Genomic DNA, 15,692 nt, shown 5'->3' with positions numbered 1-15,692 from the left:
CACTTATTGGCTACCAATGTTCATGGCACTGTACTCAGATTTGTGGGAGGTATAAAAATAAATAAGGAGGAACTTATTCCCCTGGGTGGGAGTAGGCAATGTGGTACACAGGGGAGAGCAGGAGACCTGAGCGCCAGTCTCAGCTCTGCTATTTACTGGCTTCATGAATGATGTCATTTCTATTTGTATTCATTTTAGTCAGCAAAAAATGGCAAGGTTCCAACTGGATGTTCCTACAATTACACTTTAGGTAGCTAACTCACTCACTGTGTGACCCTGGGCAAGTCATGTCCCTCCCTTTAGGTTCTGATGTCCTCATTTGTAAAATGAGGGGATCAAAAAATAATGGTCCCAAAGATAACAATAACATAAGTGAGCATAATATTGCAAAATGTAGAATATTCCAATAGAACATAAGGTCCTCTTTTTTCATTTTGTGTTTTGCATACCAAGAGCTTTGGCACATTCATTGATGCTTAAATCTGTTTAATAGATAATTAAAAGATATTAAAACCCAGATCAAATATAATGGCTAAATAGTTAATCTTGGCTCCGAGGCACCAGTGATGAATCTATAATTCTGGGGGAGGGGGGGGGTTAAGGGTGTGTAATGCTGAAGTCTTGCAGACTTGTTTAACTGTTTGTTGTTGTTATGTTTCTGGTATAAAGGAACAGTTGGAAAGTAATGGTGGTGTGACACAAAATTGGGAGAGACAGCTAGTTTGTTGGGATGCAAAAGAATTTTGACAGCATTGGGGCTGAATCTAATAGATGAAATTTAATAGGGACAATGTAAAGTTTTGCACTTGTGTACAAAAAGTCAATTTTGCACACATAAAATGAAGGATTTTTTAGCCAGTTGTCATGAAAAAGATCTGAGGGGTTTTAATGGGCCATAAGCTCAAAATGTCAATTTTGTGATAATGCCAAAGTAGTTAAATTCATTAAGAGGGGGCATAGCTTCTAGCACTAGGGATGGTAACAGTAGTCCTTCTCTGGTGTATTGTGTTCAGGCCTGGACACCAAATTTCAAAAATGAAATCAGCAGGTTAGAGAGCATTGAGGGAAGGTAACCAGGATAATGAAGGATCTTCAGTTCATGTCCTATGAGGTTTGGCATGGCAATGAGGCTGTTTAGTTTGGGGAAGACAAGATCCAGGGGGAGGGCGTGTGGCATTTTTAAGCATCTGCAGAGCTGGCATTGTGGAAGAGGAATGTTATCCTTGGTCTACTTAATCCCTTTGGACAAAACCAGGGGCAATGGGTGGGCTGCAAGGAAGATGGCTGTCAGAAACAAAGCTTCCTACAGAGAGAGCTCTCAGGGGCGGAATGGGCTGCTTTCTTCAAAAAGAGATTAGATCATCTCCTGGTCACCTAGGTGGCACTGTGAATAGACCACTAGCCTTGGAGTCAGAAGAAGAGAAGTTCAAATGTGACCTCAAATATTTGAAACTTAATGTGTGACCGTGGGCAAGTCACGGAATCCTGACTGCCTCACATCCAGAACCATCTCCAGTTATCTGGCCACAGGACCCAGAGACCTCTGGAGGAGAAAGTGAGACTGGTGAGTTAGCACAGCCCCCTCTCATGAAAATTCAATTCCCGTGCTTTTAATGGCATCATTTTTCAGATGTCATAGTCCTCTTCAAGAAAGAAGGACAACTTCAATTGGGGAATGGCTTAGCAAACTGTGGACTATGTATGTTCTATTAGTAACCAGGAGGGATGGGAATTCAGGGAAGCCTGGAGGGATTTGCATGAACTGATGCTGAGTGAGATGAGCAGAACCAGAAAAACACTGTACACCCTAACAGCAACATGGGGGTGATGATCAACCTTGATGGAATCGCTCATCCCATCAGTGCAACAATCAGGGACAATTTGGGGCTGTCTGTGATGGAGAATACCATCTGTATACAGAGAAAGAACTGTGGGGTTTGAACAAAGACCAAGAAATATTAACTTTAATTTAGGAAAAAAACCTGATATCTTATTGTCTGATCTTGCTTTCTCTTTTACTTTATATTCCTTCCTTAAGGAGATTATTTCTCTCTCATCACACTCAATTTGGATCATTGTATAGAATGGAAACAAATGTAAAGACCGGCAAATTGCCTTCTGTGGGGGGGTGGGGGGGAGGGAAGTAAGATTGGGGGAAAATTTGTAAAACTCAAAATAAATAAAATCTTTAAGAAAAAAAGAAAGAAGGACAAGCATCATCATCACCACATCATCACGTGCTGGGCATGTTACAATAGCAATGCTTTCACGATGGAAGTTCAAGTAAAGTCCAAATAAAAGTCAAATAAAGTCAAAATAAAATCATCCAAAGTCCTTTCTAACTCTTAAATTCTTGGATTCTGTGAGTGTTGGGACATAAACTGAGGGGTTTAGGGTTGGAGGACCTCTGAGGTCCCTTCCATATTTAGAGCTATAGCTCACTAGGATCTATTAACTCAACTCTCTGTCCTGGGGCAACAGTGATTTTCTAAAAATCAACTAAAAATCAATTATAAAAATTTAAATGGAGCAATTGGACTAGTCAGGCAGTTTCCAAGGCTAACATTCTTTAGTTCTGTAAATCTATATTGAAGCTTAGAATCTCCCCACAAAGATAAGATATGAACACAAATATCCACAATTCCAAATAAATGTGATAAGTGGAGTTCAGAGAATGGAGACAATGACATTCATAGCACTGTTTCTATGGGGAAATAGAGTTCTGATTTCCCCAGTAACTGGCTTAATCACACAATTTGGAAAGCATATTCCAGACTGCTTCTGACCTATTGTGGCCAAGCCAGACCTTTCTCCTAAAGGAAGGATGGGGGGTATATAAAAAGAAAGAGATTGAATGTCTGATGAGTTCAGCCCCTGATTAAATGGAATTTTTTTTAATTTTTTTTTTAGATCAAATAGAATTTTACCAATCACCAAGAGCATCTTTATCCACCCTACTACTGGGGGCCTGAGGTCTGTTTACTCTTAGATTGACGAGCTTGAAAAAAAAAACTTCACTGCCCTTTGTCCTTTCCATTAGAAAACAATGCCAGTCCCAACCCCTGGTGCCACCCTGGAACCAGATGCCAACTCTGGGCAGGGCTGGCTTCCTGGAATTTACCACCAGGGCAGTCTGTCTGCCAGAGGCCAGTCAAGAGCTAAGTGGTAGAAAAGCAGACTGGCATATACACTCTTGTATCCTCCCTTGTACCATCAGTCAGTGGTTTGTATATTATCTTATAATGCAAACTTATTTCAACTTATCCAGTCATTCCCAATAGATGGGGCATCCCTTCAATTTGCAGTTCTTTGCCACCCACAAAAATAACTGCTATATTTACAAATATGTATGTATCTGTGTGTGTGTTCGTATGATGTAAAGTGGATCCTTTAGATCCCCTTTGAGATACAGACTTAGTGATATTGCTGGATCACAGGTTATGACCAGTTTTATATAGCCTTGTTGGGCATATTTCCAAATTGTTTTCCAAAATGACTGGATCAGTTCACAACTCTACCAACAGCATATTATCATCCCTATTTTCACATATTTCTCTATAGCATTTTGTCATTTTTCTTTTCTATATGGCTAGTATATTCTTAATAAGCCTAATAAGATCATAGATTTTAAGCTGCAAGGCAACTGTTAGAGGTTGTCTGAGGCCTAAGAAGAAGAGTAAATAACTTGTCTAAAGTCACACAGTGTAGAGTCAGAGCATTTGACTCCAGAATGCCCTGGAGTCCTCTTTCCCCCTAAATCTCAGTCTTCCAATAGTTAGCGACATGGATGGCAGCAGATTAGCTTGCAGACTATATACCCATTTTGCATAAGTGCACTGATGAGACTTGCCAAAAAACATCTCAAAGAAGGGGAGGAGAGGTTGAGTGAGAAATTAAGGATCAAGGTTTTGGTCTTCAGTATGACTTTCTCATCCCTTTCAATGTCCATGCTCTTGGGGGGAGCCTAGCCCACCCTTACCCAGTATTGTCTGAATATTTAATAGCCTATATCCTAAGTTTGGAACTCTCTGCTCATCCTGATTCTCATTTAATATTCACACTGTTGCTTGCTTTGCATCCCTGGTTGAGTTCTATTAAAATACAGAGGCCATCCTGGGCTTCCTGGTCTCATGAAAGTAGGCAATTTCCTTTCCAAATAGAAAGAGCCCCATCTTTTTGCTTGTCCAAAGTCCAACCACACAAATCATGTCATTCATCTTTGTTCTCACCCTTCACATGCCTCGTCCACAACATGCCAGTTGGGGAGAACCAAGACTCAGGAAAAGATGAAGCTACCTCAGGGAAATCACAGCAGAGCTTCCTATAATCACCCTACACCTACATTTCTTGGGATGATAGATTTAGTGCTTTAGAGATCTGGTCCAACCCCCTAAGTAAACTGCGGCTCAGAAAATGGGTGTGTCTACAAGATCACACAAACAGTAAATGGCCAAACTGGGATTTGAACCTAGGTTTCTGACTCCAGATGCAGAGCTTGTTCCCCTAGACCAGGCCCAAATAAAGGGTTTATGTGTATTAAAGTGTTTTTAAACAGATGATCAAGTCATATCATCTTGTGGACCTCAGTTTCCTCATCTGTAAAATGAGGGGGGTAAGTCGAGCTGGCTTCTAAAGTACATTACAGGTCTAAATCTATGGTCTTAGGATCTGGGCTTCCCTATCACAATATGTGGGACAAGAATTGGATCTGTAATTGGCACTGCCTGGTGAGGAAACTCCCTCTATCAGTGCTAGTTGATACCTTCCCTAGAATTTAGAGCCTTCAATGTACCATATATATATATATATGACTTGTCTAAACAGCCAGTCTTTGTTAGAAGTAGGGTGTGAACCCAGGTCTTTGAAGTTCAGAGGTATCCACTATACCACATTGCCTTTTTTCCCAAAATGAGGTCAATTTTATACCCATTTTTCACATTGAAAAAAGTCAAGACTTTAATAAAGCTGAATGACTTGCCCAAGGTCCTACAGCTAATTATAACTGATGAATCTGGGAAAGGGACACAAGTACACTCCTTACTCCCAGGTCAGTGATCCTTCTATCATATCATGAGGACAATGGCCATTTTTGCCACTGGGGTATAATTAGAGAGCAGCTACAAAGTGGAGATTAATTGTTCATGGTATGGGGCGGGGAGTGGCTGTGGATGAATGCCCCTCTTCTATTACCTAGAAGAGAGCCTGCTGGGGTTACCAATCTCATTTCCAAACACAGTTCAATAATAGGGAGATGCCCCGGAGACACGAAGGGGAGATCACACCGCATACCCCTGGCAGAGCCCCAGAGCAGTGATGGGCTTGGCATCTACCCAACTCATACTTATCCTCCACTCGGAGTTGTTTAGGTTTGCCACAAACAACTGCTTCCCCTAAATCCTACAATTACGTGTCACTTGTGAGACAGTAAACTCTTCACAATCCTAGGCAACTGGAGCTCAGAGGGTCCTTGGGCAACCTCCAATACAATACCCTCATCATTCAAATGGGGGAACTGAAGCCCAAAGAGACGGGGGAATAGAAGCCCACAGGCACTGACTTGCCTGCCTATGGGCAGGGCTGAGACCTCAACTTAGGGCTCTTGATGCTCAGTGTAATTCTATTTGGACTACTTCCCCTTGGGCTTTGAGACTGTGGGAATAAGAAATCATAACTCTGTCTCCATAGTACTGAAGTGAGTGAACACCAGAATGTTAGAGTCAAAATGGACCTCAGGGATCTTCTAGGCCCACCCATATCCCAAAGAGAGTTTCCCCTATGGTGTACCAGGCAGATGGTTAACCAATCCTGGACTCAACACCTCCAAGGAACAGGAGCCTGCCACCTCTGCTGGACAGTTCCAGGCTTTTGCATACTTTCCACCCCTTATTCCTGCTTCTGTCCTTAAGGAGCTAAACAGAATGACTTTAATCTATATTCCCTAGGGAAAAGACTAGACTAGTGATTGAACTGATAAAGGGAACACCTAGGCCAGGGAACTCCTTCCATGAAAGCAGGTAGGTACCTATTCTGTGATTCATAGTCTTAGAGAGGGAATTGCTCAGAGCAGAGAGAGGTTACATGACTTGTCTGGTGTCACATAGCCAGTATTTGTCAGAAATGAGACTTAAGCCTGGGTCCCTATTTACTACACCACACTGTCACTTGAAATACTTGAGAGAACTATCACATCATTGGAGTCTCCTCCAGACTAAATGTCTCCAGATTAAGGCTAATGTCACTAGGTCTTAGATTTGTATTAAAAATGGAATAGGCTGGTCAGCTAGATGATGCAGTGGATAGAGTACTACCCCTGGAATCAGGAAGACAGGAGTTCAGATCTGACCTCAGATACTTTACTACTCAGACACACCTAACTGTGTGTCCCTGGACAAGTCACTGAACCCCAATTGCCTTGCCAAAGAAATGAAGGAGGAAGGGAGAACCAGAGCATAGAAAATTCTTGAGACAGTGTGGTACAATGAACAGGGCACTGAATTTAAGATATCTGAACTCAAGTCTTGCCTCCGACATCTACACATCACAATTTCTCTTTGCCTCAGTTTTTTCATCCATGGCGGGGGGGAGGGGTAGAGAGGATTCAATGTCCCCTAAGGTCCCTTCCATCTCTAAAGCTATGATTCTATGAAATTACAAGTTCCATGGTATTAAAAAAAAAAAAGAACCTTGAACTTTTAATAAAAAAGAGTAGGTGATGCTCTGACCATTCCCAGGGAGAAGCTTACATAGTCAGTCTCCCACCTCCCCATCAGGGCCAATGGCAATGACTCAGAAGGCAAGGGCCTGTGAAGTCTGACCATGTCCAGAAGGGAGGGAATTCCAGAGTACTTGGCGGGGGCTCAAGCTTTCATGAGACACATTGTCCATAATTGATAAGCTTGAAGATAAGCGACTTAATTTCCCAACCCACCCTGGTTTCAAGGACATCCAGGACTAATGCTAATCTCAGTCCAAGCCTGAGACCAACACTCCTTGAAAGGTGCTTTCAAGGTGAACCCCAGTTTGGTCCTTCCTTGAAGGGGAGGCTTGTAAAGCAGGAATGGATTTTGGAATCAGCATGTGTCCCTCCGAACCTGTCTAGCCTATGCGACCTTGGATAAACCCCTTCCCTTCTCTGGGCTTCATCAGTCAAATGACTGTATGCCTGTATGACACTGGGCTAGTCTTTTCACTTACTTCAGTACACTCAAGGATTGGAAGAGTTCTATCTGCTCTAAATTGATGAACATGCTCCAGGAGAGTTTATCCCCATCTCCCAAATCCTACTATCTCCCTCACATCCCATTCATTCTTTAGAATGTTCAAACTTAGGATCAGAGTTAGAGGGAAGGGACCTCAGAGGCCACTTGGTGCCACCCCCTTGTTTTACTTATGAGAAGACCCAGAGACCCAGAGAAATGAAGAAACTTCCCCAAAATCATAAATTCAAAGCTTGGAGGTTATGAAGGAATGCAACTCTCATTTCACAGCTGAGGAAACCCCAGAGGTTCAGTGACTTCAGAGAATCATAGATTCACCAGCCATTCTGGAGAGCAAATTGGAACCACAGCCAAAGAGCAATAAAACTGATCAAATCCTTTGACCCAGCAATACCAATACTAGTCCTATAGCCAAAAGAAATCATTAAAAATGACAAAAGTCCCACATGCTCAAAAATATTTGTAACTGTTCTTTTTGTAGTGGCAGAAAATTGGAAATTGTGGGTGTTATGGAGTACTGTTGCTCTATAGGAAACCATAAGTGCTCAAACATTAGAAAAGCATGGAAAGAACTAAAAAACAGATGCTGAGCAAAGGGAGGAGAACCAAGAGAATATTGTACACGTTAGGAACAATGAATTGACCAACTTCGATGGATGCAGCTCCTCTCAGAAGTCCAGAGGTCTAGGACAATCCCAGGAGACCTGTTATGGACAACGCCATCCATTTCCAGGGGAAAACAAAATGAATCAAACAAACAAACAAAAATCTGAATGGATACTATGTTCACTTTTTTAAAAATTCTCTTGTTTTTTTTCCTTTTTATCCCATGGTTTTCTTTCTTTTCTTTTCTCCTAATTCCTCATACCAAAATGACCAATGTGTAAACATGTTAAACACAAATGAATATGTACAACTTTTACTAGAGTGTTTGCCACTGAAGGGAAGAGGGTAGGAAGGGAGGGTGGAAGAAAAATGTGTAATTTATAAATATGCAAGTGAATGAATGTTGAAAAACTTAACATGTAATAGGAAAATAAATATCAATCAATAAAATAGATAAAATAAATCAAATCAGACAAAAAAAAAGAATCAGATTCAGAGCTGGGAGGAACTTGGAGGTCATAAAGGAATCCAACCCTCACTTTAACAGCTCAGGAAACTGAGACCCCAGAGGTTCAGCGACTTCAGAGCAGCTAGGTGGCAGAGTGAATAGAGCACTGGAGTCAAGAGGATAGGAGTTCAAATCCAGCCTCAGACACTTGACACTTACTAGCTGTGAGACCTTGGGCAAGTCACTTAACCCTGATTACCTTGCATCTCCAGTCATCCTGATCTATATTTGGCCACTGGACCCAGATGATTCTAGAGGAGAAAGTGAGGTTGGTGACTTAGCACAACCCCCCCTCACTCAAACCCAATTCACATGCTTGTCACAGCATCACCTCCCTGATGACATCTGTGCTAAGACTCCAATCTCACTCTTTTCATCTGGGTCCAGGGACCATATATGAATCAGGACCCTGGATGTGAGGCAATCAGGGTTAAGTGACTTGCCCAAGATCAAGTGTCTGAGGCTGGATTCGAACTCCTGTCCTCCTGACTCTAAGGTTAGTGCTCTCTCCACTGTACTACCAAGCTGCCCTAAAGGATCAAAAACAAACAAACAAACAAACAAAAAACATAGTAATTTCAGAGAATCAGTGATTCAAAACCTAGAGGGACCTTGGAGGTCATGAAAAAATCCAACTCTCTCATTTAACAGTTGAGGAAACTGAGGCCTCTCCAGAGATTCAGTAATTTCAGAGAAACATAGATTTAAAGCTCAGAGGGTCATGAAGTGCATGAAGAAATCCAACTCTTATTTTACAGCTGAGGACACCAAGGCCTCCCCAGGGATTAAAGGTTGTTTGTGGCAGTGCTTGGATTTGAACTCATGTCCATGGATTCAAAGTTTAACATCCTTCCACTAAAACCACATTGAACCTGCGCCTAAAGGGAAGAAAATATTTGGCATTTTGATCAGGACAAGCAAAACAAACGCCTCAGAATGAATGAATAAATTAAAAGACATTTCTTAAGTCACAAACATGTCTTTCTAGAGCCTTCTCTCAAAGTGTTATTTGGAAGGGGGAGGGGGAAAAAAGAACCCTTGGGCTCAGAAGAGGAAAGGAGGACATTTAACTGCAAATGAGCCAGTCTCACCTGACTCCTTGGATTAGGATCACTCAATATTAAGAACTCAACATTCAAAAATACCCCATGCAAGCTGATGTTTCCATACGCTGCCGGAACAGTCTGGCTCCAGATCTCACCCCAGCCTGCACACATAGCTGTTTGATGGAAGTAACCTTGACAGTTCTAATTCCAACTCAACCTTTCTCCCCTGTCCTAGCCCTCTCTATTTTCCTTTCCCCAAGGGTTTAATACTCAGAATTGTTGCTAGGGTCAGAATGGTGCAACTAGTTAAAAGGAATCAATTTGTCCTTGGGTTCCCTCCCAACCAGAGGAGTCGGTGTGACATTTGGAAGGAACCGGGCCTTCAACAAACATGACGATCCAATCTCTGGTCTCTGGAGATCTGGGAGAAGAAAAGCTCTGACCATCTGTTCTGGGTTTCCTTAGTCACTTGCCTAAAGGCAGGGGACAGGACCAGTTATATGCTCTGTGCTCTTCCAGCCCTTGATTCTATGAGAGTAGTAACAAGAAACAGTGATCAGCAAGGCCAGAGGGATTGGATCTGGAGTCAGGGAGAACATGACTCAGTGGTAAGAAAATAGAGTTAGAGGCTACACCTGAATCTGCCTCTGTTAGCTGTAGGACCTCAAGCAAGTTCTGGGAGGATTACAGGTCTAGAACTAGGTTAGCCTGTCCAACCTCCTCATTTTACAGATGGGGAAACTGAGGCCTGGGAAAGAAAGTGACTTTTCCAGGATCACATCACTAATAAGTATCATGGTGATTTGTACTTCTACCACCTCTATTTCTCCAGGGAGGAAACTGAGGCTGGAGCTATAAGCATCCTTCCCCAGTGTACAAAGGGAGTCTGCAGGACGGTGTCAGAGAAAGAACACTTTCCTTCAAAAACTGTCCTTCAGAGAAGCAATGGATCCATGACCATCCTCCTCTCCCTCCTACAGCCCTCCCCCCCCCAAAAAAAAACTGGCATGACAGGCCCAAGTAGCCCGGGGAAGGAATATTGACAGCAGGAGGGTGGCAAGATCGAAAAGCATGGGGTCACTGCTCCAACACTTGAGACCAAGAGTGTCATCTGCATGGCCCTGTAAATTAGAAGAAACAAGAATGATCGATGCATGGATTGCTCCCCCAGGGGAGAGAGATAGAGGCAGCATGTGAGAACAGCAGGGTCCTAGGATGAAGTTTAAAATGACAGTGGTAGAAGCAGTAGGGTTCAGGACACTGCTCATCCTCTGGTAGTGAATTTGGAAAGGATCTGCTGAACTGGGCTGCTGGGATTCAGCAGGAGGAAAAGGAACAGCTGCTTCCAGTCCTCACCCCCAAGGCCAACACTGTTCCCCCAACTCCAAATCTTTTTTTTAAAAAAAAAGAAAAAGAAAACAAAATGTCGGAGAGGGAGAAGCAAATGTCTCCTCTGGATTAAAACTCAATCAATCTCTGTCTCCCCACAAATTGATGTCAGCCATTGAGGCTGGAGAGACTGGAGACCGCAACCTAACAGACTGGGCTGAAGGACAGAATGGAGGGCAATGGAGGAAAGGTGGGAGAAAGGACCTACGGAGGGGAGGGGACACACAGCCAACCCTGGATGTGGGTGACCTGTCAAGAAGAACCATCTGGATCAAGCCTTTGCCTGCCCCCCTCCCAAGATTCCTCTGCAAGCTACTCTGTCTTGTTACATTTTCCCAGAAGTTTCTGCCCTGCCAGGGCCTGAGGCTGCCTGCTCGTTGTGTGGCTCTGTCAGAGGATTACAGACAGGACCCTCATCTGGCAAATGATAGATTCTGAGGTCTTTTCCAGTTCTATGACTTTGCTCATGAGCTCAAAAGGATTGGGGACTATGAATAGTCAATCAATCAACAAACATTTATTAAGCATCTACTGTTTTCTTGAGCCAAACTGCCTAGCATTCCAATATTACTATAGAGAATGCAGCTATGATGGACTGGATACATTGGTAGAGTGCCAGACATGCACTTCCTAAAAGAAATTTTTTTTATGGAGAACTCACACAGGAAAAGCGTTCACAAGGGGGGGCAGAAGAAGAATACCAAGACACCCTGAAGGTCTCATTGAATTGACTGTACAGCTTGGGAGACCCTGGCACAGGCCTGCGCAGCATGGTGTGCCCTCATCAGAGGGTGGGCTGCACTCTATGAGGAAGGCAGAATGGAAGTAGCTCAAAGGAAATGTGACATCTGTAAGTTTAGAGGACCCATTCCAGGTGTTCCCATGGACTATTTGTACCCAACCAGTGGCTCATAGTGGTCTGATCAGCCACAGTCAGACACACTGTCATTTGTCTCAAACATAGTGATGTCATTTTGGTCTTTTTCAATAACTAAGGACAAGAACCCACCAACCAACCAACAAACCAACCAAGTTTTCCAGTAACTATTCAGAACTGGGAATTCAAAGAAAGGCAAACATGAGTTCAGCAATCTAATGGAGAAAAATGAGGGCAAATTAAGACTTCCAAAATGTAAATAAAACAAGACCTCAGAGGGACAGCACTAGGAATTCGAAGGGGGGATAGTCAAGAAGCAACACCTTCATTTTAGAAACGAGGTAGCTGATGCTCAGAAAGGTTAAACAATTTTCCCAGCAGGGTCTCACAAACAGTCGGTATCAGAGATGGGGTTTGAGCTCTGGTATTTCTGTTTCCAAGTCCAGCACTCTAGAGAAGAAAGACACTGTTCTACCATCATTTTACAGATAGGGAAACTGAGGTCTAAGGAAGTTAAATGACTTGCCCTAAGTATCAGACCTGGGATTAGAATTCAGGTTCCCATGGCTTGAAGGTCATCATTTTTAGTGCAGAGAAGATCAAGGTCACAGGTTTCATTCCAGAGAAACCAGGCTGCTTGGCTTTGGACCCCCTAACTGTAGTTGTCATCAGGCTCTTAGATTTAAACTGAGATGAAATCAAAAGAAATCCTGTACTAGGGGGAAAAAAATGAAACCTACATTGCCCCAAATAATAACACTACTTTATATCTGTAAAAAAACTCACAGTTTTCAAACTGCTTTCACACCCATTATCTTTTTGATTCAAGGACCTCTCCTTCTACTGCCAAAATCCCAACTCCCCCCATCTGTTTCATCTTCTATATTCCCACTGCTACTCTCCTAGTGGAAAACATCATTACCACTTTCTTGAACTATTGCTCTAGTCTCTGAATAAGTTCTCTCACCTCTACTCTCTACCTCCAAACCATCCATCCTACCAATGTCAGATATTTTGATTTATTCATCAACCATCTAGTCCTAAAATCCTTTGCACAAAAAACCTCCTTTGCTGAATGAGTCAAGCTCAATCATCTTAGCCTGGTATTCAAGGATCTTTAGAATCTGGTCACCCTTTCTTTCTTGCCTTATCCCTTTGGTTTGTACATCTGTCACACTTTTCTTGACTCTGTTCCTTAGCTCTTGTGAAGTGGTACAATAGAGGAGAAATCTGGTTTGAAATATGAGGACATGACTTCAAATCTCAGTTTGGTTATTTATTAGTTGTGTGACTTTGAAAGAAGTCATTTGAGCTTCAATTACAGTCACAGAGGTCACTTAGTCACTTAAGAGTTGTAGATCTGTGATCTGCTAGAAAGTCTTTTCTGAAGTTTATGACCCCACACACACACACACACAAAGAAATACAAACACATTTACACACACATTTACACACATTTACTCTTTGATCTCATGGAGCACTTTGCTTACATCATTCTGTGAACTTATGTGTTAGCTCCATGAGAATAGGATCATGTCTCATATAAACTTTATATCTGCCCCAGGGCTGCCCCCCATAGTAAGTTCTTAGGAAATGTCATTTGAATTGAACTGTATTTTCATAGAATCCTAAATGAAGAGGTTAATGGCAACCTCAAATATCATCTGGTTCAACCCCCCCACTTATTTTACAGATGAGGAAACTGAAACCCTAATTTAGTTAACTGACTTGTCAGATTTTGAGTCCAAAGTTCTTGCTTCTATAGGTGACCCAAACAAATAAGAGGAGCTTCAAAAAGAATTTTTAATTAATTTATTATTTGCCTAAAAGAGTCTCAGAGCAGTTCAGATCCTTTCATTATTGGAAGCAAATTGACTGTTACCCTCCCTATGCTAGACAGTAGAGAAAGGACAACCAGAAGGAATAAAGAGCCAGGTCTATCATCCAGGTCTCCTGGTGAAAACTGGGAGGGCTCTGGATAGCACTGACTCCTGTAGGACAAAGAGGGAACACCCCACAGCAGAGGGTGCCCATGCCAGAACCTTGCTGGAAGACCCAGTTTCTATTTTATGTTGCCACCCTCTTTAGGACAACAGCCCTGGTGCCCTTTGGGGAGCCAAACTGTCCCTGTTAATAAGTTCTAAAGAAGGCATCAGATGGATCATAGAAACATAGCTTTAGATCTGGGAGGACTTAAGAGGCTATCTAATCCAACTCCCTCATTTTACACGTAAGGAAACTGAGACTTGGAGAGATGAAGTCACCTGGCCAGGGTCATCTGTCAAGTGAGCAACAAAGGTAGAATTTGAATGCAGGTCTTCCTGGTTCTGTATCCAGTATTGTACCTATTTCATTGAGCTGCCTCTCTATTGGTAAGCACTTTGGCCCTGGTTCTTTATAAGGGAAAAGTGCCAACCACAAGGTACTTCATCCCAAACCACAACTGATCCCGGGCAAATGAGAATAGGCTGAGACACACCTCAGGAACACCAGGATACATCTCCTCCAGTTTCAAATAGAGGAACTGAAATTCTTGTGTTCCCATCTCCAGAACACATGGCTAGTTACCTGCCAACGGTCCAAGGAGGGGGAGAGGCTCTATAGATCAGATTAGAACTCACATCACCTGTCTTTAAGGACCCTGGTGCCCAACTCAGCCCTCACCTCTAGAATGCCAAAGACAGGTAGAGGTTTCCATGATTCCAAGATTTCTGTGCTCTAGCCTGCCTCTCCCCTTCCTTTGGGGGAGGGGGAGGACTGGTCCCAGAAAAGCTCTGGGCAGGAAGAATATCTTGGAAATAGCAAGGCCCTTCCCCAGGGAGGAAGATGAAGAAAGAGAGAGAGAGAGAGAGAGAGAGAGAGAGAGAGAGAGAGAGAGAGAGAGAGAGAGAGAGAGAGAGAGAAGGAAGAAAGAAAGAGAGAGAGAGAGAAAGAAAGACTGCTTTGCCACCCAACAGCAGAGGTGGAGAAGTCGGGACAGAGACTTCCAGAGTCCAAGATGGAGATGCAGGACAAGGAAGAGCGTCCAAGACAGAAGCAACATGCCAACTTTCGCCTTGCCCGGACTGCCTACATGACTGTCAGCTCCTCTGCCAGCCAGCTACTCTCTTAAAAACCAAGTTGCTGAGAAATAATGGCATCCTCGAGACAAGCCGTGAATCGGCTTTCTGGGCAGGAGACAGCGCCTGCCCTGGCATGGGCACTAGGTCAACGCCCCCACTTTGCAAGCTCGGAGAAAGGGCGATGGAAATCGTGGGGGAAAACTTGGGGTGCCAGGTCCGGGGCCCTCGCTCTCACGTCTCCAGCCCCCCAACCTGCCCCTCCGGGATCCCTGAAGTCTTCCCGCTCCCCCTCCCCAGAGCGGAGACTACAGCGATTCCACGGTCGGCCCGAGAGAGGTTGTGCCCCCCCCATGCACCCCCGTCCCTGGAAAAGCGAAAAGGACCTTAAAGCCAAACGGAATCGGGGGCCTGCGAGTCTGGGGGGCGGGGGAGGCTTGCGCCTGCTTTACCTCTTGGCTTTATTCTGCTTTCGGGACTTGTGCAGCAGCCCGATGAGCACCACGGCCGCTCGGATCCCCGCCTTTTTGGAGTGCATCCTGGCGGCGGCCGCCGGCTGGGACATAGCGGAGGCTGCGGGGCCCCCGGCCCGGCCCCGCCCGCCGCGGCGCCCGCCTAAGGCAGCCCCCCCGGCCGCCCGCCGCCCGCCCGTGCCCGCGCCCCTGGCATCTGCCAGCCGCCCGCGAGGCGAGGGAGCCTCCCTCGGCCCCGGTCAGGTGACTCCCCCTCACTCCCCAGCGACCTTCAGAGTCACCTGCCCCCCGGCCCGGCCCCGGCCCGGCCCGCCTCAGCCGCCGCCCCGCTCCCCCCCAGCCGCCCGGAGCGCTGCCCGCCGGCACGGCTGCCCCGCCGGACCCTCAGCCCTGGCCAGCCGGTCCGGCCCGGCCTCCGGGGGGCGGGCTCCAGCCGCGCCCGCCCCCCCCCCCGCCCCGCGGCCGGGCCGGGGCCCCCCGCCGGGGACCAGCCCCCGCCCCGCCCCCCCGAGGCTCC

The 15,692-nt window shown here is 44.8% G+C and overlaps 1 protein-coding gene across 4 annotated transcripts in view; it reads right to left on the bottom strand.

The window, feature by feature from the left end:
- RAP1GAP2 (RAP1 GTPase activating protein 2) overlaps window positions 1-15,692 on the bottom strand; it is a 271,689-nt gene that overhangs the window by 179,616 nt on the left and 76,381 nt on the right. Inside the window, exon 1 of one of the 4 annotated variants that reach the window (XM_074189226.1) lies at window positions 15,155-15,267. The exons of the other annotated variants lie outside the window; for them this stretch is intronic. Coding sequence (XP_074045327.1) covers window positions 15,155-15,267 — 113 coding nt within the window. Of the gene's footprint in view, window positions 1-15,154; window positions 15,268-15,692 lie in introns of those variants that run through there. 4 annotated transcript variants of the gene reach the window in all.

Source organism: Macrotis lagotis, chromosome 5 (genome assembly GCF_037893015.1).
Source record: "Macrotis lagotis isolate mMagLag1 chromosome 5, bilby.v1.9.chrom.fasta, whole genome shotgun sequence".
NCBI lineage: Eukaryota > Metazoa > Chordata > Mammalia > Peramelemorphia > Peramelidae > Macrotis > Macrotis lagotis.
This window is presented reverse-complemented; position numbering and strand designations above follow the sequence as displayed.